The sequence below is a fragment of the Ischnura elegans genome, chromosome 12 (genome assembly GCF_921293095.1).
Source record: "Ischnura elegans chromosome 12, ioIscEleg1.1, whole genome shotgun sequence".
Lineage (NCBI taxonomy): Eukaryota > Metazoa > Arthropoda > Insecta > Odonata > Coenagrionidae > Ischnura > Ischnura elegans.
The window spans coordinates 19,250,802-19,277,748 of record NC_060257.1 but is presented as its reverse complement, the minus strand read 5'-3'; the positions used below and the strand labels follow the sequence as shown (position 1 = coordinate 19,277,748).

General features: G+C 38.2%; 1 protein-coding gene across 7 annotated transcripts in view; it reads left to right on the top strand.

Moving 5' to 3' along the window:
• LOC124169738 (SR-related and CTD-associated factor 4) overlaps nucleotides 1–25,760 on the top strand; it is a 69,069-nt gene extending 43,309 nt beyond the window's left edge. For 5 of the 7 annotated variants that reach the window (XM_046548433.1, XM_046548432.1, XM_046548431.1 and 2 more), the window contains 8 exons: nucleotides 612–821; nucleotides 1,775–1,889; nucleotides 5,385–5,834; nucleotides 9,329–9,639; nucleotides 10,700–11,065; nucleotides 17,282–17,587; nucleotides 21,092–21,211; nucleotides 22,841–25,760. In XM_046548433.1, the coding sequence (XP_046404389.1) occupies nucleotides 612–821; nucleotides 1,775–1,889; nucleotides 5,385–5,834; nucleotides 9,329–9,639; nucleotides 10,700–11,065; nucleotides 17,282–17,587; nucleotides 21,092–21,211; nucleotides 22,841–23,646 (2,684 nt within the window). In that variant the 3' untranslated portion in view covers nucleotides 23,647–25,760. The remainder of the gene's footprint in view (nucleotides 1–611; nucleotides 822–1,774; nucleotides 1,890–5,384; nucleotides 5,835–9,328; nucleotides 9,640–10,699; nucleotides 11,066–17,281; nucleotides 17,588–21,091; nucleotides 21,212–22,840) is intronic. The other 2 variants (XM_046548429.1, XM_046548430.1) reach the window with 2 other exon arrangements.
• Nucleotides 25,761–26,947: the final 1,187 nt, after the last annotated feature.

Below are 26,947 nucleotides of genomic sequence, written 5' to 3'. Positions count from 1 at the left end.
AAATTGTTCAGAAGAGATGAGAATGTTAAGTGAACTTCTTTGTCGATACTATATTAGAAGTATAATTTAATCCGCTCCAACATGTTCATGTTTGAATTTTAATGGAACCTAAGTAAAATTATACGAATCAGTCATTAAACTGCTAGTATTCATTGCATATACCTGGTAAGACTTGTGGGCATGAAAATGGCCTAGGGATAATGAAAGCTACCTAAAATTACATATCAAGTTATCTTACAAGTGACTTGCTCCATAAAATCACCATTATAATAGCACCACAGTTAATGTATAAATGGTCATTTAATCAATTCTAGTCGAGGCCCAGCATAGGTTACCTTGGTGTTTTTATGTGAACCGGTGTGACTATGTGACGAAGGCTTTGCGCAATGTATTCAGTTATTATATGTGTATGTATCTTTTAGCTTGCTTGAGTATTCATAAATAGTCTTAATATTTCTGCAGTGATTAGCTGACATAGACAAGGAACATGTATTGTTGAATGGACCAAATTTTGTGGCTTTGGTTTTCAAATTTTATCTTTCAATGTAGAAGTCAAAATTTCAACATACTCCTTAATGAATTAATGTAATCATTGTATTTACTCTTCACAGGTGCCCTATCCCAGATACCATTGCCTACAGCAGGAATGATAGCCCCACCACCAGCAGTTGGATTGGAGGAAGCAGCTGGATCAACAGCGGCTGGTGTGGCTCCTCCACCACTTGGCGTTGGCATACCACTTATGGTCTCTCATCCTCCTCCTAGTACTGGGGTAGCCTTGGGGGCATCCGCACCACCTATTACCACTACTGCTCCTTCAGGTATGTCCATTATGCAGTTTTGGTTTTCATCCCCAGCCTTTAGTCTCGAGGATATAGCTTCCTTTTCCTTAGATATTATATTTGTCCTCCTAAGACTGAGTATTTCACATAGGAAGTAGCTGTTTTGATTCATTCGTACATATGTGGTGAATAACTTTAGTTGAGTTTATTGTTAGAAAACTTTATAGTTATTTCAAGGCAAATTAAGATGAATTTGCTTTGAAAATTGTGCTTAAATCCTCTGTTCAGAGTAGTATAACTATCACACTGCACAAGTAAGAAAAGTCAATGTCTTCAATATTATAGTAGTCTAGTCACAATTTGATCTTCTGCTTGGCTTAATTGTTGGTGTAATATTTGAAAGATCAATAAAGAGCAATAGGGTGCTTGCTAATAACTCTCCTGAATGGTGTGTAATAACTGGTCAGGTCCCTAAACTATAGCCTGATCTCGTGTGATGGCGCTAAGTAAAATTTAGTATAAATCTTTTTCAAATTTAGCCCTTAATTTTTATATTATTTAAATACTATTTTCTTCACAATTCAAATGTTTTAGTTGTAGTATTGCCAAAAGAATTTAAAGAGGCCCTTTAAGTCCTCGTGTAATAGTTAAAAAAAAATGTTAGACGAGAGAGAATATTAGCTTATTTACTCTGCCTAAACTCAATTAAAGGGTCTTTTTTTCTATGAAAGGGATTGGTTTTAATTACTTTACTTCTCCTCTGAAGCTACACAGCAAATATTGTTATTAAAAAATATTGTTCTATATTGTAAATGTTGACATTTTTTTCATCCAATCAGCTTTTCAATTGCTCAATATTAATAAGTTCAAAACATTTTGTATTCATGCTTTGTAATCCTTTTTTTCTTTGATAGCTTTGTATCTGAATATTCTACTCAGTTGACTAGCTCTGTGGACACTGTTGTAATTAAAATACCCACTTTCTCTGCCAGGTTCTAATCATGTTGATGGTTCAGCAAACATGGATATTGACATGGATGTTACTGATGAAGATGGAGACAAGGGACAAAAAGACAGGAAAAATGACATGCGTGACCTGGACTACAGGTAATGAAAATATGGCATTCAGGTAACAAAATAGACTCCTAACAAGTTTTATGTTAGTGAAATTTATAAAGTAGACTCTCATTAATATGAACAACGTTATTACGAAGTTCTCGTAATTAAGAAGCAAATCGTTGGTTCCGACGAAAAGGCCTATCCAATCCATAGTAAAGGAAATGTTATTATGAATCTAAGTCCCCGTCCCACCGGTTCCAAAATGAACTTTATAACGGAGTTCCACAAATAAGCAAGGGCATTTAGGTGGATATACACTAGCTAAGTTTTAATAATTGTGCCACGTTTAAGTTCTCCTAGTGCACTGTGACCAAGAGTGTCAATTATGGTTCTTTCTTTACCATACACGCAACGTCATATAATAAGCTTCATTCCTGTGGAATCATGATAACCCACTCATAACTGCTCGTAAATTGGACTTACAGTTAGTCCTCTTCTTACGCACATTCGATTTACGAACTTTCAGAGATACCAGCATTGAAAAATTTCAAATTTCGAATTAAGCTTCTTTCGATTTGGTTGATGCTACACGGTGCAGCGTAGAGGAACTCGAACTTTGGGCATAATCTGAGCCAAGTATATTTGAATCCGGTGTTAATTCAGGAATTTTCAGCGTTTTGTCCAATCTTCCGTGCTGCAGAGAGCGATTTTTTTTGTTCTGGCTGCATTGCATGCCCAGCTCGCATTGTCAACTCCGTAATAACGAGAGACTATTGTAATCAAATCTATGTTGGTTGAGGTTGTTTGTAGTGATGTCCTAATGTAGGAAAAGAGTGTAAAACAAACATTTCAGGGATCTAAATAGGATCTAGGTACAGTAAAACCTCTTTACATCGTAATGGAGGGGACCAAAATTTGGGCAATTTGATGTATGGAGGTTCACTATATAGAGGTTTTAGTGATAGGCACCATTTTTTCATATCCTTTGGAAATGAAAGGCACTACTGTTTTTTAAACCATTATATTTGTGTGTTTAAGCACACATGCATGCATCAGTGAACATATATTTATTATTTAATAATTACGCTATCGCATGATTTTTACCATGATTCGAGAGGAAATGATGTGATCTCTCTCAATTTAACAGTCACTTAACCTTTTCCCTACTGTACACGTATATATACGTGTGGACGTTTACTGACCCGGGAGACGACGGGCGTATATATACGTGTGAGACTTTCCCGGCCAGGCGATCGAAAGCCGTATGTATACGTTTTCTAGCTCCCCCCCCTTTTAGGATGGTCGTGGGTTTACGACGTCTTTGTCTCGGGACCCAACGCTTCGGGGTTTAGGATTAACCCTCGGGATCCGGGAGCAGGTACCTGGACCCTTCGTCTTTTATAGCCCCTCTCAGCGATACGGTAAGCGGTCATTCAATTGTTTATACAGTCAATTTTCGAAATAAATATTTGTTCATTTCTCAAGAAATATACACTGAGAATTGAATTATTTGTCTTTTCAGCTGCGTATACAATTTTTAAACGAAATTCTACAACAAATATTAACTTATATCTCGTGTTATGTATAAATATCAACATGGAAATTGATGCTGCGTTAAATGCGTTAATAATGGCCTTAGAACTTCGTTTAAAATTTGACTATGCTCAGATAAAAATGAGGAATTCAATTAAAAGGCTGTAATTTACGTGCAAGCAACAATAATCCATTCGCTAAATACATATGAGCAATACATAAGTTGACCGCGAACCAATGCCGCAGGTATGGTCGTAAACCCGGAAAGGAGGGAGCACAACCACTCTCGGAGTCCGAGATAATGCGAAGTCCCTGCGTGGAGGGGTCGAAAATGGTTCAGCGAGACCCTTTTTAACGAATGTCCTCCAAAAATGCTCCGTACCACGAGAAAGAAGAGTCTCTTGGGGCTCAGTACAGCAGTCATGCAAAGACGAAAACTCCGCCGTCTCGAAAGGGTTAAAATGATTAGGATAGTTGGATACCTTTTTTATTATTTACTGTTAGGTATGCTCTCATATGAAACAAAATGGCGGTAACTAATGGTTAACGTGAAAATTACAGCACATTAAAGCTATATAAGGAAAAAAAAGAGTGATCATTCCATTTTTTCGTTAAAACTTTTGCGGGTGCTCGTCATTATGATTAAAAACTTTTGGGCTATGTTGCCGCGTCAATGCTTAGGGTGGCCCCAACGTTTCCCGACAGATGCTGGTCGCTTTTTCAAGGGATTAAGGAGAGATGGGAATTTAAGATCTTTTATATAGGTGTCAGTGTCAGGAGGTGGAGGGAGAGGAGCCGGAGGTTGGGGGAGTGGGTTGCTGCTTGTTTCTTCTTATTACGGGTTGCCAAGTACGGCTAATTTTAATGCCGGTGTCTCTGTTGAAATTATTCTTATCTTCTTTGGATATTTCAATGGCTTCTCTGACGAGTCCCTGTTTAAAACCTTTAACTTTGGCGAGGATTTTGACTTCCTTGAGGTCGATGATGTGGCCAAGCGCTGCATGTTCGGCTACCGCGGACTTTGTTGATTGCCCCAGTCGAATCGCTCTCTCGTGCTCTTCTAGGCGTGTTTTGACCGACCTGCCTGTTTCGGCGATGTTGTTCTTCCTGCAGGTCTGGCAAGGAATTTGGTAAACCCCTTCCACTTGGAGTGGAGTCCAATCCTTGACGGTGTTCAGGAGATGTTTCCATAATCCCTTGAAAAAGCGACCAGCATCGGTCGGGAAACGTTGGGGCCACCCAAAGCATTGACGCGGCGACATAGCCCAAAAGTTTTTAATCATAATGTCATTCCATGTACGTAATCACGGCTGCATTAATGATCTCTTGTTGTCTCGGTACGTTTTGCAGAGGTAGTTAGGCCGTCTCGGGGGCATCTCCTTGGCATGATAAGTGGAAGTTTTACGATATAAAGAGGTTCACTACAAAGAGGTTTGCCTATAAATTTACATGTAAATCAGACGGGACCGTAGGGGTGGTATGAAGTATGGAGGTTTATGATGTAAAGAGGTTCACTACGTAGAGGTTTTATTCTATTAGGGAAGGGAATTTAGTTTTATGTGTTCTCATGTAGTCATCACTATAGCTTCCTACATAGAGAAATGAGTGCTCAAGTACAATGGAACCTCAATCTATCGCTTTTTTTAAGGGGATGGACAAAAAAAATAGCTCAGGCAAGTTTAGCAAGGTTGCCTACAGATCAGGATATGCAGGATTTTGGCAAGGAATTGTGATATTCTTCGAAGGATTTTTACTGGAATTTAGCTGTTTACAGGAATATTTGAATTTTATGGAAATGCCTAGGACATATTCTTTGTTCAACAAATATCTCTTTCAAAGACTCTAAGAGAACACTCCACCTTGCTAAAAACTGTTTGCTTGATGTCTTGGCTTTTACACTGATAGTATTTACTCAAGAAATCTGCAAAGTATTTCCATGTCTCTAGGTCTAGTCATACCATTGTGAACTTACTTGGCATTTTTTTCAGTATCTTATTGTTTTCTTTGCAGGGTTAATGATCCCATGATGGCTAATCATCAAGGTCAGAGAAATCGACATTCATCGCGTGACAAGGGCGACGATTCTTCGGGTCGTAGCCGAGACAGGGATAGGGGTGGTAGGGATAGAGACCGTGACAGAGATCGCAACAGGGAGCGTGATCATGAAAGGGGAGACCGAAGGGAACGAAGGGAAAGGAGCAATCGCTGGGGTGACCGAGACAAGAGTGATGAGCGGGATAGGGGCTCGGGTGAAGAGGGAGGTAGGGGGGGCTGGCATAATAGGGATGGTGCTCAAGAACAAGGCAGGGATGGCTGGAGTGGTGGGTCTTCCCGCTTTGCGGGTGGCGCCTCACCTGGGGGAGGGGATAAGCCGACACTCCAGGATAGATTACGCAGCCTGGCCAACGATGGATTTGCTGGTTCCGGAGGAGGTGGTTCAGCTGGCAGGGATGAGGGCCGGTGAGTTATTTTCTTATCAGTCAAGTATGATGTGCCATTCTCAGTGGTGGATTCATAGGGTGGGGGCCACAGGGGTCATGAATACCCCCCAATTTTATGAAAAACTATTAATTTTTATTAGTTTAATAGTTTTTCTTAATCTTATTAAAGGAGTAAAGGGAGATATTCAAATGCATGGCTACTAGACCCAAGTCTGAGAGAAGTTTGAGTTGTATTTATCGTAGAGCGTAGCTCTCCCTTCTGTAAAAAACTAGCTCAAAAATAAAATAAGCCATGTGTCCAAGCTCTCCTGGAGATTATTTCATGCAACCCAGACCCAGATCATGACCCCTTCCCCACCAAATTTGATGATGAATCCGCCCCTGGCCATTCGATGTGCTGTCTGCAATTTTTTTATGAAAATTAAAATGAAATGGAAGTACAGTAGAATCCTGATTTAAGGTTTTTCAGGGGGGACAAAATTTAAAACACTAAATGCGGAAAAACACTAAATGAGGACCCGCCATTTTTTTCAGGTTTTAGGGTCTGTAATGATTTAAATGGCTCTTTATGAATAAAAAATAGTATTTTAAGTAACTAAAAGGTGCTGAATGCAGCAAAAAATTCTTTAATGAAATCTTCTCTGCTCTATGAAGGTTGGATAATACTTTTCAGGAATCAGCTAAAAAAATGGGTAGTATAATAAGTAATGAGAGGATGACAATTGTTTTAATGAAATATTTTAAGAAAATTCTAATAATCATCAACCTTAAAGCATTCCCACTCAGATTATTATTATGGACATTAGTGATTCCATTTTATGCATATTTCAGTGGTCTCGATGAAATTTAGAATTTTTTCTGTAAAAGTGACATGTAGGTGATTATAGCATTTCTAATGTAATAAGAAAAGGTGTAAGTAGGTACTCGAAAAATCATGAGGAATGAGTGAAATAAAGGGACAGCATAAGTTCGCTAATCTCGAATTCTCAACTACCGAATACCTAGTAAAACGGAGGTTTTCTGGAATTTTGCCAACTTAACGTTTTCTGTTGCCTCGGCGAAACAAGGGATTTATGAGCCTTTAAAAAGCCTCCTATGCGCACGTTTTGGATTTCGAGGTCATCCAAAAAAGTAGAATCTTATTTTAGTATGCGTACAAGTCGATGGTGATTCAACTCGATGATAACACCAGATTCGTTGTCATATATCCGCGGCCTTATGCAGGTCGAATGGAGCCGGGAGAAGTTGCCATTTGACATTAATTAGCACCAGATAAATATTTTTGAATCGACAGCGAATGCTGATCACCTTGACTCCGACTCGCCTTGTTTCTCGACAGCTTTTAATAAAATTTGGTTGGACCTTGAATAACGATTAGCTAAACTCTGTTAAGTGAAAAGGTTTAATCTTCAACAGAACTGGATTTCATCCGAAAAATTGTCAGTGCCTCTGGAGTTTGGCAATTTCGTCAGGGTTATGATGTCGAAGTCAACCACCAAGGGATACCTGCCAGATTTTCGTATTTTTCCGGGCTCATCTATTCTACCGTGAGTATGCGGTAATTTTTTTCCAGCATGAGCGATTTATTAGAGTCATGGACCGTGATAGTTCGTCAAAACTCCGATTGTCATTCTCTTTTGACATTAATTAGCACCAGATAAATATTTTTGAATCGACAGCGATATCAACCAGCCGCATGTCGATAAATTGGCTCCGGGATATCTAAATTACGACGTAAAATAATGTTGTTCCGTAGGGAAAGAATGCTCTCACTCACGGTCATGACAGGGGAAACACTTCCTCTGTTCTTTCGCCGTTACTCCATGGAAACTGACCTTGGTATGGATTATAGAAAGAATCTTCTAGTGAACTGCGCAATTGATATTGGGCCTCCTCTTTTGAAAAGAGAAAGTAGCCTACTGAAAAAATATTGGGCTAATAATCGACTGCCCGTAGGAAGTAGAGTTGAGAGGGGCATAAGCCATCAATTGAAAACATAACGAGAAAACCATTATTGTAGCGGCCCTCGGAGGATAACTCGTGTCATCAGTCGTCACGTATCATCGAAGTCAAGTTCAAGAAGTGAAGGATAAGGTAGTTCGAGGTTATTAAGGGATGACTTTGCTCCATTAGATCGGTTCTGATACAAAAAGTGCCTGGTGTTTGGATCAGAAGGGGAGCGAAACGTTACGAGAAGACAAATCACCCAATTTGTGAGTTGAAGGTCGCAGCGCTGCGCTCGCGGAAGAAAGCAGTTGAAGAAGTGTTCCCCGATAGATTCTATCGACTCTTGGTAAACTTTCATGAGACTGTTCTTGTTGATGAGCATAGAAATTCGAAGATTTGGATGAACCGCCATGAAAAAAACGTTAAATCGGGCAAAAAAATCTTGAGCGGGACAAATTTTTACGACCATAAATGCGGAAAAACGCAAAAATTCGGAAACACTAAATACGGATAATTTTTACATTGTCCTATTTAGGGAATGAATCGGGACCCAAAAAAATTAACGCTAAATGCGGAAAAACGTTAAATGCGAAGACGTTAAATCCGGATCCGGCTGTATATGCTAGTGGTGGATAAATATTATATAATTTATTTTTTAATGGTAATTAATGAAAAAACTCAGTTCAGGAATAGAAAGAAAAAGGATTTTTATGGCAATGAGCAAAACTTGCTGGTGGGATTCATGCGGTAGAATTTAATATGTTGGCCAAATTGACAATACAAAAACTGGAAATTTAGGTGTGATGTTATCAGAATTGAACATCAACTGAAGTGTTTTTTTAATTTTTTTGAATAATTCATTTCTCAAGAGATCACAAATGGCTCTTTCATACTCAGGATTCCATTGATAGTTAAGGTTTGCCCTATGTTTAAAGAAGAGAGAGTCTGGGATCTCAGTTCAGATGCCAGAAGAAGGTGGATGTTCAGCAAAAGATTGATTTCAGTAAGTCCTCGACTTATGAACTTTCAGAGATATGAATATACAAGAATACAAATGTGCCCAATATTTCAAATTTAGCACCATTGAGGTTGTGCGATGCAGCGCAGTGTGGTGTGGAGGAACTTGCACTTTATGCAAAGTCTAGAGCATCAATTAAACTGTTGTGAAGTCAGGAGCTGTTCAGAGTTTCTCCTGTTCTTCCTTCCCGCAGGCAGCAAATTTTTTTTGGTCCTGCAGCGTTGCACATGCAGCTAGGTAAGTTCATCATGATTGTGAGTTTACACAAATTGTAATGTAGTGTTGCATTCTGCTGGATAACTACACTTCATGATCCCTTGTTTAGGTTTTTCAACTTACAAATGAATTCAACTTACGAACAAGGTCTCGGAATGCACTTTGTTCATATTTCGAGGACTTACTGTAAAGAGAAAAATAACCAATGTGGAATGAATCCCAGAAAAAACCTCTATTTGTAGTATGTTTAGCCTTTTATGTATATGTCTTATCTTTTGGAACCTTCTTTTTTGTCTGTCACTGGGTTGATCTTATGTCCCTTCCTTTTGAAGGCCCTATGGTCGTGACCGGGAAAGGGGAAGAGGTAGGGGGGATAGGAACCTTTCTCCAGATCGAGCAGCTGGCGGAGAGCACAGTGGACCACGGGATGGCCCTGGTGGCATTGGGAGCATTCCTGCTCTTCCAGCAAACACACAAATCCCACCACCAGTGCCTTTAACATCCATGCCACCACCCCCACGCCCATTACTCGAGGTCAATAACGAAGAGCCACCCATTGACATGATAGATATTCCTGGAGGACCACCCGGTACATTGCCACCACCAATTGTAGATGGACCAGATGGACCTCTTCGCTATCGAGGTAAATGGTTGCATTTTTTCATTGGTTAGGGAATTACAAGAAAGTCATTTAATGAAATTAATCACGAAACCTCATGAAATAAATATGGAAAAAGCTGATGGTAGCTATCTACCTATGTCTTTAAAAAGCCATTATAAGTGATAGCATAAAAATTGTTTTAATGAATTTTATGATTAAAAAAATATCTGTGTCACGTCAACATATGAATTCATGCTAGTTGCTCCAAGTTATTTTTAATTCTCAAATGTCGACTCCCATTACTTTTCTTCAAGAGACTTAAGGAAAGAAGGGGTAGACCATTCAAATGTATTGGAAAAATGATTAAGCAAAGTGAAGGCTTTGTAATCCACATGCTAACCCAAAGAAGAAGAATTTTTGACAAATATTGATTTTTCTAATCTATAAAATATTCATCTGGCCAATTTTTGTTAAAATTAAAATAAGAGTTACTCATAAGGCTATAATTGTCGTATAGCTTAAAGTATCGATCAAGCTCTCCTGAGGTTTTTTTTTTGGACCTTAAGCTGCTAAGTCTCTTTGTTAATTAATTTGTTTTAGGCTTGGCAACTGGGGCTAGGCTTTAATTTTTCCGTAGAAATCACTTGGTGAAATATTAGGATGTAAACCTGAAGGTTATTTTGTCCTGTGGAAAGTACCGCTCACCCTGTGCTAAGCCACAGACAAACTGATTCGGGGTAGTGAGCATGTGTTGAGAGGGTTTTGTTGAGTGTGTCCTAAGGCTTCACCTAGGATTTGTGTTATGGATTCTTTGATCAGCGGAAAAATCATGTTGAAGTCAAGTTATGTGTTCACAGTTTGTGAATGCTAAATTTTGTTTTTTAAAAGTTTCTAAATAAATTTACAGAGATGTTTCACATTGCCTTGCCTCTCTTTTCATTGTGCCTTTGGTCCATAAATTCTCATAAAAATTTAGAATAATAATTAGTGCGTTGTTGTGTTTTACAGCTGCATTTTAAATGTTTGTCGGTTTATTTAGTCATTTAATCTATGCAAATTTTTGAAGGCATTAATGGGCTGTGTGTGTGTGTTTGCACAATAGGACCACCGCCTAGAGTGATGAATGACTTTCCTCCAATGCGAGGTCCTCCCGATGGATTCCGTGGCCCCCCAGGAGCACTGCCGGAAGATGTGCCGTTTGATCCTCACATGCATCGTCGGATTGGTCCTCCACCAATAAGGCCTCCTGAGGAGTTTGAGCCGAGAGGAGGGGGACCACCGGACCCATATGACATGCGTCCTCCGCCTGAGTTCGAGCACAGACCCCCCCCAGATTTTGATATGAGGCCACCTCCCGACTTTGATCACCGACCACCCCCAGATTTTGACCACCGGCCTCCTCCCGACTATGACCTCAGGCCACCTCCAGATTTTGATCCCAGAGCTCCAGAGGACTTTGACGGAAGAGGTAATGGAAGAAAGTTTTCTTTTCCTTTGCCCTAAATATGCCTTTTTTAAACTATCCATTGTTACTTAGTATTTATCCTTTACATTTTAGTACCATGAATTGGTGGGCTGGGCAAACTAAGCTTTATGTTCTAATATTAGGAAATAATTGGTCTCCTTTTTTATTAATTTAATCTTTTAAATGTATCGTTATTTTATCTCAGGTTTGTTTTGGCATTGTGATATTAATAATATTTACATGTGTACTTTGATTATATTGAAGTGCTAAAAGTTACAGCTTAGTGAAAAATAACCTAGACAATATATGTGAAAAAAGTTGTTAAAAATACTAAGTTTATCTGCTAAAAATTGAAGTAAATATAAATTGTCTTAACCCTTTGCGCTGCAATGACGAGTCTAGTTCGTCATGAACTTTCGATGCCAAACCACGCAATGACGAGTGTATCTCGTCATTGGATTTACATGATTATAGCACTATTTAGAGGAACAATATAGTTATTTTGAAAGCTTAGCAATGTTAAAACATTCATAGTATGTATAAATAATTCATATTTCATGAAACATGATGCATTGGAAGGATTAAAATGATATCAGTCGGGTAGCGATAGCTGTATTCTCCATGTTTAATACTCACATTATATTTCACGATTCTACGTTGATTACAAATTACAAAATATCATTTCATTACCTACCATTCAAAGAACCACCGAAAAAATAAATGGAGAATAGGACCAGGATATTCAGAAAATTAATGGAAGTGGAAAAGGTTAATCAACCTTGTATAGATTTGAAATGTCATGAAAATTTTATTATTTATACCATGCTAATACTGGATTACAAACCTCCATTTAGAAAAATGTATGAAAACCTCATTACAAAGAAGTCATAACCCAGTCTGTGGCCCTACCCATATGTAATGGATGAAGACAAAACTATAAATAAGCAGCTTCCCTAAAAAGAAGTGTGCCCATGGGCTCCAGTTCGTAAAACAACTCCACCTGAAATTTCCCCTCTATGAAATTATTTTATCATGTGTTTGAACGTACTTTTAATTATAAATTCCATATTAATCTCACAAAGGGAGACTGGATTGCCAAACCTGTAGTGGTTCAATTGAATAGGCCTTAGTTTGGGTTTAATTAATTATTTTTCATGGGGTATGTGTAACATGCCTTACATATTTTAAAGATAGTGGCCCTCTTTCCATGAGGTATATTGGTGTGTTGGTTAGCATCGTCAGCTCTCATGTTGAGACCAGGGTTTGTGGCACCGTCATGGCGATGGATTTTTTTGTCTTCAATTCGATTAATTTTGCTCGGTTTTAATTTAATTACAACTGCTGCAAGCCTGGGTAGGAGGAGAGATTTTTTATTGTCGTAATGAATTTTAGGTATTTAAGCAGATTTATTTCAAACATGGAGATTAGAAGACAGCATTAAAAGGGTTGGTCCTACACAGGCACAATGTATCCTCAGAACATTGTCAGGGAAACAGACATGATGCACATTTTGGAAAAAACTTGTCTGGTTGGTTGGTCGGTAGTCTCTCCTTGTCAGTGTTTTTCTTTTATGTGACTTATAGCCTTGTTGTATCACAAGTGATTGAGTGTTGCCACAGGAAATGCTCCCTATCAGAAGCAGGAATGCCAGCATGGCCTTCTATCTTTTCTGATTTACCATCATTCAACTTAATATCAAGTGTAGCAGGGGATAACAGTGTGCAGTAGAACCTCCCATTAATGAACACAAATGGGTTTGTTCGCCATTTTTATCTTTTTGTCAATTGTGATACAGATTGGAAAGTAAAGAGACATGTATATTTTTGTTTTTTGATGTCATCTACCTCTGGAGCTATTCATGGAAATGTGTTCATTATGTCATTGACCCTTGCTGAGCAGGTCGCTACATCTCCGCTACCGCGTGGCCTTGCACATCTGTCTTACGTATTTTATTGTCACTAACACAAATGAATGTTTATTTATATCCAGGATTTGTTCTATCTGAATAGCTTAATGAAACAGCTTTAATGGCATTGTCAAGTCATTACAAATAAGTGGTAACTTTGGCTTCTTTTCATTTTAAAGTTATGCAAAAATGGCTGAAGGAGGAACTTCTTTTGTAATAACATATCTTTCATATTCATCTACCTAATTATCTTATTAAATTGAGATCTTGGGTCTGAGTGAACTACCCCTTTAACAAAGTGACACCATTTTAAGAACTTCTCTCTTGGATCTGATTGTTCATAAAGGGAAAGTTGTTACATAGAACCTCCCAATTCACGAGACTTTAATTGCAATGTGTAATTTAATTTTATTGTAAAATGAGTGCCTACGTGATCGCTTGGAGTGAAATCACCTGGGTTTCACTGACCATAGAGGTTGAACGATTGTCCTCGGCAATGGAGGAAGCTACCCATTGGACAGTGCATGGTAACATTTTCAACCATAGTGATGGAACTAGCTTTCATTTTCTTCCTTCCTTGCATTAAACCCTGGAAAATCAGTTGGGTTCTTACTTGGGTTTGGACTGGATTGGTCATGGAGTTCTACCCAGTTAAATCACAGAAAATTAAATTTTGCCATTCTGTCATTAAAATTTACAGCTGAATTCAGCAATTTTACAATAGCATTACTGAATCCTACAATCTCGGTAATCTTCGGTATCTCTCCTCATTTTGACTTCTCCTTCAATTCTCTGTGACAAAGAGTGACAATGCATGCTGCCATTCAGTTTTGGCACAGACGATCCAGGTTGGAGTCCCAGATACGACAATTTCTTTTCCTGTCTTATATTTCACGTTTCCAGTGTTAAATGTCCAAACTCATTCATATAAAATTCCCAACCCTCCCCACTTACCAGCAACTCCTCTTCCCCACCTTTACAAACCAAGGATAGTATAATTCTCCTTCCACCCTTAACTTCTCATTTTTGTGAGTGTGCAAGTGGCTATTTGTTCTGGAATGGTTTACAGGCATCCCCCGACTTACGTATGCCTCGACTTACGTACATCCGTACTTACGTAAGTGATAACCGTATTTCAAGTGATTACGTTAATTTTCGAATGCGAGTGCGAAGAAGTAGATATTCGCTCGTGTAACCAATGGTAGAAAAAATATCGAATAGTTATCGAGTTTTTTACGTGCTAAACATAACAAAGTCACCCATTTTTGTCATTCCTCAAAGGAATTTTCATTAATTTCCGTAGAAAAATCGCTTATAAATCCCAAGTCAGCAATCAACGTGAAAATTTGCAGTTCTAGCGATGGAAGTGGTTGCGCTCACCCCTTGCTACGACACCATAAGCTTTTATACAGCATGCACACTCGAACTCTGTTTCCAACTGTGGAATTAAAAGAAAATGAAGTTCGAGCAGAAATTTTTATTGCCGAAAAGAATTGGTTAGCACCCACGTAACAGCATTGAAATTTTGGGTGTTAGCAATGAACGCCGCGAAAAAGTGAAGAAAAAGTTGACGCACGATATTAATTGCGTACTTGTTTACATGTTTCTGGCGGTTACCGTGTTGTATTTTGCAAAGATTTTATCAAGTACCCTACATGTAGGGTTCTTGGATTTTATTAAGCGGCATTTTCTCGTTCTCTCATGTTGTGTGCAAATGTAAATGAATATTGCGTCATTGAAAGCTTTTCCCCACTAACTTTGTTGCACGTTAATGACTGAGTTGGCTGAATAAAAGCTCACTTTTAATTAGCTTCGTGCAATTTAGCGTCGCCACTTTTAATTAGCAATGCATTCGATGGGCCCTTAGATCGCAGTATAACATAATGAATCAATTGAAGTATTCAGTTTAGTGATGTAGCGTTGAGATACCGTACTTTCCCGAGTCCACGCGATCGGTCAACTCCGGGAATAATATTACGCATTTTGATTGGCAATGCTCGAGATATAACTCTCAGACTATATTAATGTTTATTGATTTTGTATGCAATAACGTAAGAATACGCGGAAGATAACATGAATATTGCAGTGAATTGAATAAAACTTCACCGAGAATATACCGCGCATTTCTCCGCTAAGAATTTCACCGCACCGATCGAAATCTGAAGCACTGACGCAAATGCTCGACTTACGCAGAGTCTGCCGGAACGTAACTCGGGGGATGCCTGTACTTTTTTGGTTAGTCTTGATAATGCTGCAGTGCAGTGAAACATGCCTTGTTAAAATAAAGTTTTTATGTGGAAAAGTGCAAAGTACTATTCTTTATTTTTACAATGGATCTCCACAAAGTATCTGCCTCTTCAATTCAATGTAATAACAATTGGGTAACATTAATATTTTTCTATTTTCAGCCTATTTAATTAATTTTCAATAAACATTTGATTGGAGTCAGTGGCGGATCCAGGATAGGGACAAGGTGGGGGACTAAGTAGAGGGTAGCCGCCCAGCACAGTAGTGAGGGTCCGAACAAAATTTCCATTCCATCTATTGTGAATTGGATACCCAAGGGGTGGCTCTTAAAGCCCACCCCCCAAGTAGATCTGTCTGCCAATGATTGGAGACATCAGGCATTTTATTTTACTATCAATGGCTTAAATGCCACCCAACCCATTTTGTTTGAATTTTGTAAACCCGTAAATGCTTCAATGGATACAAAGGGCTTTGATTGTTGGCGGGACTAACTCAAGACAATATGGAATTATAAGATTGCTTAATAGGCTGTGATGTGTGCCCTATAAATCTCTTCAGAAGTGCCATGGAATTTTCACTTTTGTAACTTGAAGTTGCATTCAGTGGTTATCATGATATTTGCAGAAAATATAAAGCAACTCTTCTGAGGGTATGTGAAAAATGTTAACAGTGATTTTCTCATGCGGCAAAATATTTTATTGAAGCTAAAGGAAGACAGTAGATTCCTCCTCAAAAATATATAGTGTACTGATAATGCTACTTATCATCTATCTCATGTTTTCTTTTAAATGGTAGGGGTTTAGATATTCTTTCATCATGAAATTTATTACTTTTCACTTCATTCATCCATTAAACGTTTGAAGTAAAGAATATTCCTTTATTGAGGATATTTCTTTTATGCCACCGTAGCATTTGCTCCTTTTTAAAGAAAGATCCCCTCTTCAAACTCAAAAGCTATCTCTTGCATTTCAAAAAGTTGAACATAGCACAAGCCTTTTTCACTCATGAGCAAATATATGGAGTTCCTGGAAATTCATCCTTCTATATCGGAGCTGTTGCTCACCTGGCCCCTTCATTTATTTTCTCAACTCTTTTATGTCACTAAAGAAAGACAATAGGCCAACTTCACTATCAGTTACATAAGAACCCTGGACAGTTTCCCTCTCTTGCTTTTTTGGGGCCACCAAATGCGATGTTCCTACGTTCAAGTAGTCATTCATGTTTATCATCGAAACCCCTCCTAACAAGGTCTCCGTGCATCATCGAGGGATTTTTGAGGGTTAGTTGTGGAGGATGGGGAGCTTGGGGCAGAGCCCTTTGAGGGTGCAGTTAGACATAGAGCTAAAACTGATTCAAGTATCTTTATGTTCCTATTATTGGAAGCTTAAAAAATATGACATTGCATTCTCCAAGCAAATTATGTCATTCATTTGCGTAAATAGATATACAACCGATTCTTTTATGGATTGTTAGTTTGTGTGAATTGCTCAAGTTATTTATTACCCATGGGAACCTGGCCAGGAATAGTGCCTGGAGGATGTGGGACAGTGAAGAGTGTGACCTCGACTGTGACCTTCAATGGTCCTCTGTGTAGGATGAAGTTTATTGCTGTACCTCCACGCTTAAATATTTTATTCCTTTTTCCTTGAGTAAATTTATGTCCATACAATAACTTACATTCAGAAATGCTGTTTCATAAAGTCAATTTTTTTCGTATTTAAGCCCATTGAGTTTTTTGTTTTTTAAACAACTAATCTCTTTTTCTTGGATATATATCCCAATCCCCATTGCTTATTTTTAGGTGTTGAAGTTGAAAATCTGAGGCAATAAATAATGAAAATTAGCCACTTCCTTTCCATCAGCTACTTTGAGCCGAGAAGATTTTTTGTTTGGTGAAGCGAAAGGGTTCATTTGAACCCTAGGACGGAAACCCTAAACTTGGACCCCAGTAGCCAAATGCTCGAACCATTTGGCCATTATGCTCCTGCTTATTTAGTCACGTTTTTCCTGCTTATTTTGTCATTTTCTTCTTGTTGAGTTTTATTTTTTGTTATTTGTACCCATAGGGCGGATGAGGCCTGACGATTTTCCTCCTGATCTTCGCCATCCAGATGACTTTGACCCTCTTGGTCATCACCCTGGACTTCCCCCTCCCTTCCCACCAAATGAGTTTGACCCTCACATGCGGAGAGGGCAGCCTCCTCCAATGCAGCCTCGAATGCATCCTGACGACTTCGACCGGCGTATGCCTCCGAGAATGGATGGAGGTGGATATGGACCCCCACCCGAGTTTTTTGGTCGAGGGCCACCACCTCACCGAGGAGGACCTCCTGGAGACTTTCTTCCTCCTCCGCGGGGCATGATGGGTCCAGGTAAGGGTGCATCTTTTGTTTTTTTCTTGTCTTGAAACTTACACGTAAAGAAACTTTCTTCAGATAGTGATAATTGCTAATAAGAGTAGTGATAGTTCCTTTTATTCTTAACTCTAGGTGTAAGTATTAACTTGTAAGCCTTTCTTTTCTTCCTCTATCAGATCTATGTATATTGTTTTAACTTTGAGGAATGCTATCCTTTAAATAGCCATCTTTTAACTGGTTTTATTAGTGGAGGACTACAAAGAAATAGTTAAATTATCACACAGAATTTTTATTTTCCTGAAATTTATATAACGTGGAATTCATTTATTTATTTCACTAAAATTTGGAGAGTAAAATGCATGAATGTGTTTAATTTATGTAATTATTTAAAACTGCAGTCATAATAATGCTATATCAGCTTAATTGGGTGGTGCAGGGTTTTTCAATTTTCTGTAGATTTTTTTCTGTTAGTGGGAATATCTTTTTTTTAACTGCTTGGTTCTTTTATTTTTTGAGTTAAGAGCTGGAAACAAAATGATTTTTGTAAATCTAAACTTTTTTGCTGAAATGGTTCATACTCATAGTATTAAATTGCCTATCCTCTAAAAATTACTTTGATAAATCCAGAATATTCTATCACAAGCCAAGATGCTCATCACATATGTACAGTGAAGCATAATTTTTTCATGGTAATAGAAGGTAATCAAGAATCAAATAAACGTAAATTATCCCTACATTTTGAAGTTTGAAGAGCCTTTGGGAATGTCTTCATCATCGTTGGCTCCCACCAGCATTTCCCCCATGCTGCTAGAGACCACTTTAGGGTGAATTTCTTTATCTCTTTTATTATGAGGATCAATTTAAGGCCTATTAACTTGCAGAAAAAATTCAGTTTTTTTAAATCATGATGTTAAACCTTCCAACAATTACCATTTGAAATTTTAAGATGCCACAAAGTAGATAGTCGTGGAAATTTTTTTGTTTAAAAATGTCAAGTCTTTGCAGAAAAATGCCTCTAATGTCATATCAAGATAAGTCATGCGCGACTACATTTTGCTCTACACAAACTCACTCACTTGGTGTGACCAAAGAGTGGGCCTATTACTCAAGATTCTCCTTACCACAACATTGGTGTGTAGACAATTTGATTCAGTGCTTCATGAAAACCTTTTGTGTGAGAAAAATCCAGCAAAACTTTTCATGCTGGTAAAATGCAGCAATTTTGTAGTCTTGAAATCTAGTTTTGTCATAACAAGAGAACATTGCTGGAAGGATGTACAAGGTCGGAAATGGAGTTGAAAGCAAGGAAGGAAATGAAGTTGGGACAGGATATTAAAGGGATAGGGGTACTGCGATGCTTTGTGAGGTAGAGATTAAGGAATTGTCTGGCAAATGATCGATTACTCAGTGAGTTTTAGACATTCTACAATACTCTTATTGAAATAAAAGCAAGTGAAGACGTACATAGTGTCATTTGAAGAGAGGTCTAAGCCTTGGGAGAGACACTTAGGAGAAGAATATCGTCATTTCTATTCTTAAGAAGAGAGTGCACTTGGTTAGCCAAGTAACTAGCAATGGATCATGCAGGAACAAAATACAGTGCAACCTCGATATAACGACACCCCACGGTGCACTAAAAAACACTCGCTATAGCGAATTGTCGCTTTACTGGAGGTGGAGCAAATAATAGCCAATATACCTGTTGCGAAAAGATATACAGGAACAGGAGTGGTGCGGCGATAGATAAACATCTATCCGATAAACGTAAGCATAAATCCAGACAAAAGGCGATGTTTTTTTGCATCACTAAATTTCCTTACTCAAATAACGACTAACTATTCAAACAATTTATAAGCGCCGCACTGAATAAAAATCATTTAAAGCATTGTTTCGTCAATCATTATATTTATCGAACGAGAGTTTACCACATAAATTTGAGACTGAGCACTCCATTAACTTCATTTCTAACAGATCGCTAGTAGTTACAGAGGTTAAGGAGTCTTGATGAAAGTCTTCCGGCGGTGAAACCCTCGCTATGGCGAGAGCCAACGCCGAAAGGGTCTCGTAAAAACGAATTTTTTAACATGCTTATTATAGGGTCAATTGACGGTACATCGGCTATCTCTCGTAATAGTGGGGGTGTCGCTATAACCCGTACTCGCTTTAGCGAGGTTCCACTGTAGTACAGTAGGCAAAAGGATGAAGGTTTTCTTCGGAAGGAATATACTTTTTGCTGATAATGTAAACTTTACCTTAAGGGATCAATTCTTTATGGCCTACGTTGGGTTATGTGTCTTTATGGTGGTTAGGCTTAGACGATGATTTGATGGGCGATGGATGATGACTCAGACTTCATCCTTACCTGGATTCAATAGACCTCATTACCATTAAACGTATCATTGATCTGTAGAAATCGCTCTACAGTGCAGCCGGCGAGAGTTGTCCAATTACAGTTCAAAAGGAGGGGTGGAGAACCCTGCGCTAGCTCATTGTGCAGCCAATCGCTATCCCCCGCACCTCACACCCTTGCCTCGTTGTACAACGTTGTCACTTGCATATGCAGCTCTGAAACAAGCCACCAAAACCAACCCTTTCTTTGAATCACCAAAAGAAAGGATTCTTCCTTTGGGTCCTTCACACTCGTCATCTCTTCTGGCTTCTTTCTTTACGAAAGCGTTTTGTTTACGTATGATGGGGGCGTTTCCCTTTCTTACCTTGCAACCTTGCCCCCAACCCCAAACTAGACCCTTCCGCCTGTCATCGGACTACTCTTGGCGGCCGGACTGTGGTCAGACTTTCTGCTGCATTTGCTTCTCTCTTTTTGTTGTATGATTGACCCTAATTTTTCATTTGAATGGACCCTAATTTACCTCTGCAGAAAATTGTTCTCACTTAAAAATATTTTCTCATGTTATAGTCATGCTTTTTTCATTTTGATTTTTACAAGTTTCTGTCAGCAATAGATATGAAGTTCAGGGTCACTGTGAACACATTGAGATTATTGTAAATATTTTAATTTTCTATTAGGAAATGAGGAGCTTGACCATACTACATGGGGAATAATTTGCCTAAGTTACAGCCCTACACCTCCATATGCCTTTTAAGCCATTTAAGAAATATTCTGGTTGATTGCAACTTCCAAGAAAATGTCAACTTATACAATTGTCCAGAATGATCATATCTTCACGGTTTTATAGTACTTATTTCAGGCTGGGATGTATTACTGTAGATAATTATTCATGTTATTTTGAATTGAAACTAATATGGAGCATAAGTAAATACAACCTAGAATGAATTACTTTCCGAGTTCCTATTCATCTCAAACGTCTTTGCCTAGCTTTGGCTCTCCTTAATAGCTTCAAATTTTGAGCTCAATTTCTTAGTAGCAACAGTAAAAGTTATGTCATGGATAAATTTTACCATGGTCACAGTTAAATCCACTTAGTCCCTGACCCGACGCGGGTGGACAAGAATTAGTTGCGCTCAAATGGACACTTGTTTCTCTTCTGCCAACGTAAGGAGGGCCAATATTTGGTGCTCGAGGTCCCCATCCTCACCATCATCCCCATCATCCTGGGGGCCCTATTGGTATGAGAGGGCCTGGCCCCATCCATTCCAACAGACCTCACCCACATCCAGGTATTTAATACCTTGATTTGATATTTTCAATCATTTACCACTTGGCTTTATCATGGAAATAGTTTGTAGCTCTTTTTCACTCATCCGCATGATTTTTACTTTTTGCCTTTGTAACACTAACACACATTCCTTATTCTTTTAACAATGCATTTATGTTTTCTCATTATTTTTTGTTTTGTGACTAATTTTTTTAAAGTCCTTAGGCAACTATGGTGAGTTAAGTTTGCTGTTTTGATTTTGTTAATACATTGCAAACAAGGGGGAATGGATGTGAATAGGTTAGCATTGATCAGTTTGTGAGTAATTGTCAATTAAAGTTTCTTTTACTTCACCCATTTTTCCATTCTTAAAGTGATTTTCTGTCATTTCTTTATTCATGGAGCAGTTAAATTTTTCCAGGAATAGTCTGTACATATTAGATCGACCCGTACGGTTTATTTTATATGCTTAGTGGTTATTTCAAGTCTTAGTATCGGGATAAAACTTACTTGAGTCATATATCTTGAGATATCCTGTCAGTGACATTTACAATTAAAAAGGATGCTGTGGATTTATGCCATGTAATGTGTAGTGGTGGCATGTGCTGGAGTCGTGCACCTTGTAATTATCAGTAGTTATGAGGTCACCCTTTTAATTAATGTTTGTGTTTGATTAATTTATCTGAAATCTGAACTTGCAAATGCCACATTGTGTAATCGCCTATACATTCATACTCTGGACCAGATGAATTGGTTGCAAGATGCTATTGCAAGACAAGCTGCAAAACTTTAAACCATTTTTCCATTGCCATTAAAAGCTGTGTCGTCTCCCTTAATGGCTTGGAATTACCAAAATTTACCTACATGTACAAGTATTTTATAATGCCAAATGTATTTGAATTCCTGTGGAAATAACCTTAGCGCATGAGAAATGGTGGAGATTATATGAGTGATTGGAAGGAAGGTGGCAGCGGAGGAGGAGTAATCTGAAAGATACTATGGTAATGTCAGTCTCATAGTGAACTGCCAATGAGGAAGTACAGAAACAGGTGCAATTTGTGCCGTAACGGAAGTTAAGTTAAAAAGTGAGAGGATCAGTGAAAGATGTTATTCTAAAACTGTGTTATTCCATCACTAATACTTGAAATGGGTTTTGATGTTGTTATTTTTTTGTGGAGTTCGAGAGTGACCTAATGTATTCATAAACTTGCTCATACGTTAAAATCTAATGTAGAGGTCCATATTTTTAAAATTTATTGCCCTACTACTGACAGAATTCTTCCCTAAAAGTGCACTCAATGATTCATCCATGTAGGTAAGATATCTGTTCAAAGGTCTCATCAACTCCCTGAATTTAAATCATTTTGGACCGTGAATGTGTTCCTTGTTATCGTATTGTCACATTTAAATAGCTTTTAATTCATAAATGATGGCCTTGGCTGTAAAAATGAATTTCTTTTGGACTTATTTCTTATGGTTGTGTGTCAACTTATATGTTATTTCTTGTTCACATAAGTGTTTCGTGTTGTTCTAGGTGAATATTTAATTTGTGTTAGAAACGTTCATGCATAAATTGTGGAAGCTTTTGTAAATACTAACTTGAATCCTCATAATCTTGTAGATATAACATTAATGGTCAAATCTTTTGCAGGTCCCTGGATGGAGGGTCATGGACCTGGGCCAGGACCAAGGGGTTTCCATCCTGGATACGATGACCCTGAGATGTTCTATGGCAGAGAAGGTGGGCGTGGTGGTAATTACCCATTTGAGCCACCCCCGCATGGCATGGAAGGAGGCTGGGATGGTTGGGGGAAGAGAGATGGTGCCCGTGGGCCACACCATGACCGGGAAGGGAGGTTTGGACGGGAGCCACCCCCGCGAAGGAGGGAGGACAGTGGGAGTGGGGGAGAGAAGAAGGACATGCCACCTCCATCAACGTCAACGCCATCGGCCTCATCCAGCTCACAGCCACCTCCTCCGGCCGAGGGGGGAACCCCGAGGCAGAAACGAGGGGAGAGGACGAGGCCTTCTCGATGGAGTAATGCCTCGCCCAAGGAGGAAGAGGCTCCCGAAGTGACTCCCGATGAGAAGAGCAACGAGAGTGATCCTGTCAAAGAGAGTGAGGAGGAGGTGGTGAAGGGGAAGGAGATAGACTGGGAGAATGAGAGCCAGGAAGAGGCAGTCACTCCAATGGAGGAAGAGTCCAGGCCAGCACCCGTGGAAAAGAGGAGTAGCTCTCGCGATATGGAGGAGTTGAGGGAAGAGAGTGAGGCGGAGGGGAAAGAGATAATTGACTGGGAGCATGGAGGTGAAGAAGAGGGAGTTTTGGAAAAGGAAGTTAGTCAGGAAACGTGGGAATGTGGAGGTGAGCAAGAGGATGAATGTACGAGATCTGAGGATAATAACGAGTCAAAGGATACAAACAATTGTGAAGAAGAAGAAGAAGAGGAAAAATGAGGTACATCGAGAAGTGCAATTACCTTCAGTGTGTTGCTATTACATATAAATATGTACAAAGTAAGAGAAGAAAGGAAGTATCCGTGGATAGTCTCATATCCAGTAGGTTAAATCTTCAATTCTTCTTGGAAGTGGATTGTGCGTGTGTGCCCTTGCGTGAATTGTGTGGTCTGTTTAACACTGGTGAACACAGGAAGGAGTGATCATGGAATCCATTTTTGGGAATTATTTTTGTCATATAACCTTGCGTTCCCTAGTCTTTTGTGTGGTGTGCTTGTCAAAAGGTGAAGTGGTAGTTCTTCTCCATTTCTCGATGAAAAATTGTGTGAGCTTTTTAAGTGAATGGCATTTTAATTTTTACTTATGGCATAAATAAGGACACTAGTCATTAAACATAAGCAATATAATTGAAAAAGTCAAGTTCCAAAAACATCTATCAATGAAATACAAACGTTGTGCAGGCACAATGCTAAATAAATGAAATTTTATATTTTTACAAAAATCTGCAGTGGTTTTATCTCAATTCAACCGGTCTCTGAAAGTGATTAAGTTTCATCGAGAGGGAAGGCTAACTTAATCCTTTGAGAAGTTTTCAGTTAAAGAATTAATTTGACAGCAGAGTTGAAAGTTGTGAAATAATTTACACCAGTTAAAGTTTTCTCCCTCACAAATTCCTCAGTTCGTAAAGCACACACACACCAAAAGGTAAGATGTTTGACTGCAAAAATCACCACACTCCCTGGGCCGCACCACTGTTCCTGTGTTCACGGACTGAGCTTACGAAGCACTGAAGGGACGATGGAAAGCATGAGGAGATTGGAACTCGTCGCTTGCACTCAAATGGAGTGACAAGTGCAAGGTACTGTGGACCGCACATGTGATCATTGACTTTAATGACTTTTCAGTGTTTTCTTCCTCATCTCCATTTATGAACCAGTCATCCCATAGACTTATGGGAAATGATAACTGACGATTCAATCATATAGCTTGAATATTATAGGCGAGGTAATTAGAGATAAGTGACTGTTGTGTAAACAAGACACTGATGAAGAAGTAGGATGACAAGTTTGTTTCCAATGTTTTGATGGAGCCACTGAAGTTAGTGGATCTTAATACATGCCAAAAGAATTATATATATACACCATTCATATATAGATTTGACATGTATATTACTCTTTGTGTTGATGTTATTCATCCATAATGATAGCAGTGGAGTATTCAAGTAGCTACAGCTGGTTTAATCTCCACCATTTTGTTCAGAAGGCTTGATCATTGTTAAATACCGTAATTTATATCGAAAATGTTTTATTTCCTTGTGTAAATATTTTTACTTAAAGTGCTATCACTCTTCTCATATTTTGTTGAATGGGCCTCAGATATGCGAATTTTTTAGGAGTGTGTCGGTCACATTGCTCATAATTAATTTTTTCTTGATCGATTGTGACAGTATTGGCAGTGTGTGGCAAGCTTTATATACATATATGCATGTTTCTAAGGTTATATATATTTTTTCAAAGCTATTCCTATTCTTGTATAAATACATAATTATTTTGGCAAAGTAGTTGGACCATTGTTTCTAATGTGAAGCTAAGGATCTGGGTAGTACAGCATTTGCTTTCAAATAATAAACTTTAAATATTTAGTAGATATAATGGAAAGAGAATATTCATAAATATGCCTGATGGATGGAGTCGGTCAGTGGGGACACTAATGAGAAGTCCTGCAGTTTCCTTTTGCATCAGATGTTTATGGCTGCCAATGATCGTGATCAAATTATCCATCACAATTGAACGATCCATATGAATTATTTAGGTATCTGAGGCCCTATCATATTTTTTCCCTTGGTAAATCAAATTTTCATCAGATTGTTTATAATTATAAATTAGGATGATGTAGCAATGGTTTTGATAGTTATGTAATTTTTATGATTCAGGATCATAATAATCACCTGGCAATTCTTCACTTTACATTTAAGTTAACAGGTGATTTAAAAAGCTTCATTAATTGAATGAGTTATAAATTGTCTTTAGTAGAGTGAAAAATTTATTGGTAGCATTTTCAATGTAGTATTAAAGTGTGCATCACTAAATAAAGGTGTTCTGCCATAGTCAGAATTTTCATCAATTTTTATTCATCATAGGTTTCACTGACAACAAAGGACTGCATGAGCATCTGAATACTTATTATCATCACTTGTTTTAGGTTGTGTGTGAATCACGCTAAAAGTAAATGTTTGAAACTATAATTTTGTTCATGAAAACGTCAACTTATAAAGCTGTTTTCTCAAAGAAATTATTGATACTTTGAAATACTTAATTTTCTAATATCAGCTTCGTGGAACAATTTTTTATTGTGGATGGTTAATTATTTAAACATACCATTAGGAGACATTTTTTTCTCAATGCTAAAGCTATTTTCTTTTGCTAACGAAATGCCTCTTTTTTCAGTTTTCACCCTATTGAAACAATTTTTATGTATTTATGATGATTTTTTCCTTATGTGTTTGATTCCAGCTCTCATCCATCCCCCAGCTAAGTTCTTCAGTGCTGTCAATATTTTCTGACGGGAGATAGACTTTGCTTTCTGAATTGAGTTGTTGCTTCAAGAGAAGTAATGACAACTTTGAATAAGTTTTTATTTTAGAAGTTGGTTTCATAAAGTTTTAGAGAAAGCTAGTTTAAGAAAACGTAACTAAATTCATATCAAGGCTCACTTTCCAATTTTGAACCCATGTATTCAAAACTTCTGATCATTCAATGAAAAACTTAGCAATCTAATGGGCTTGTAAGGAGATTACTTCCATTTCACGCTGCCTTAGTTCCAATCAGTATTTTTTTAACGAATGGATCATTGATAACTATTTCAAAGCAATTCTTTAAATTTCTAATAGCTACGTGCATTCCTTGAGCCAGCAAGGAACTTTGTATATACTTACTTTCCCTTGTGCCAATTTCTTCCATCTTGAGATATATATAAATATGTCGCTCATTACAATTTTTACTGTCCACCTGTGCTGATTGTATCCTTATCGAGTTACCCATGCTTGACATCTTACAATTTGTTCACAAAGGTAATTTAAATTAAATGTTTAGGTATCGGAATACTTTTGAATGGGAATGCTGACAACAAGAACTACTAAGCAGCCATGAAGTCTACATCTTCATCCAAATCTTTTACTGGGATTTTTTTTTAAACAAAATATCAACAAATTGCCAAAAGATTTAACAATACCCAAAATAATACATCTCCATCAGAGTAAATCACCAACATGGTAGGAACTTATAAACCAAATTCAAGCTGC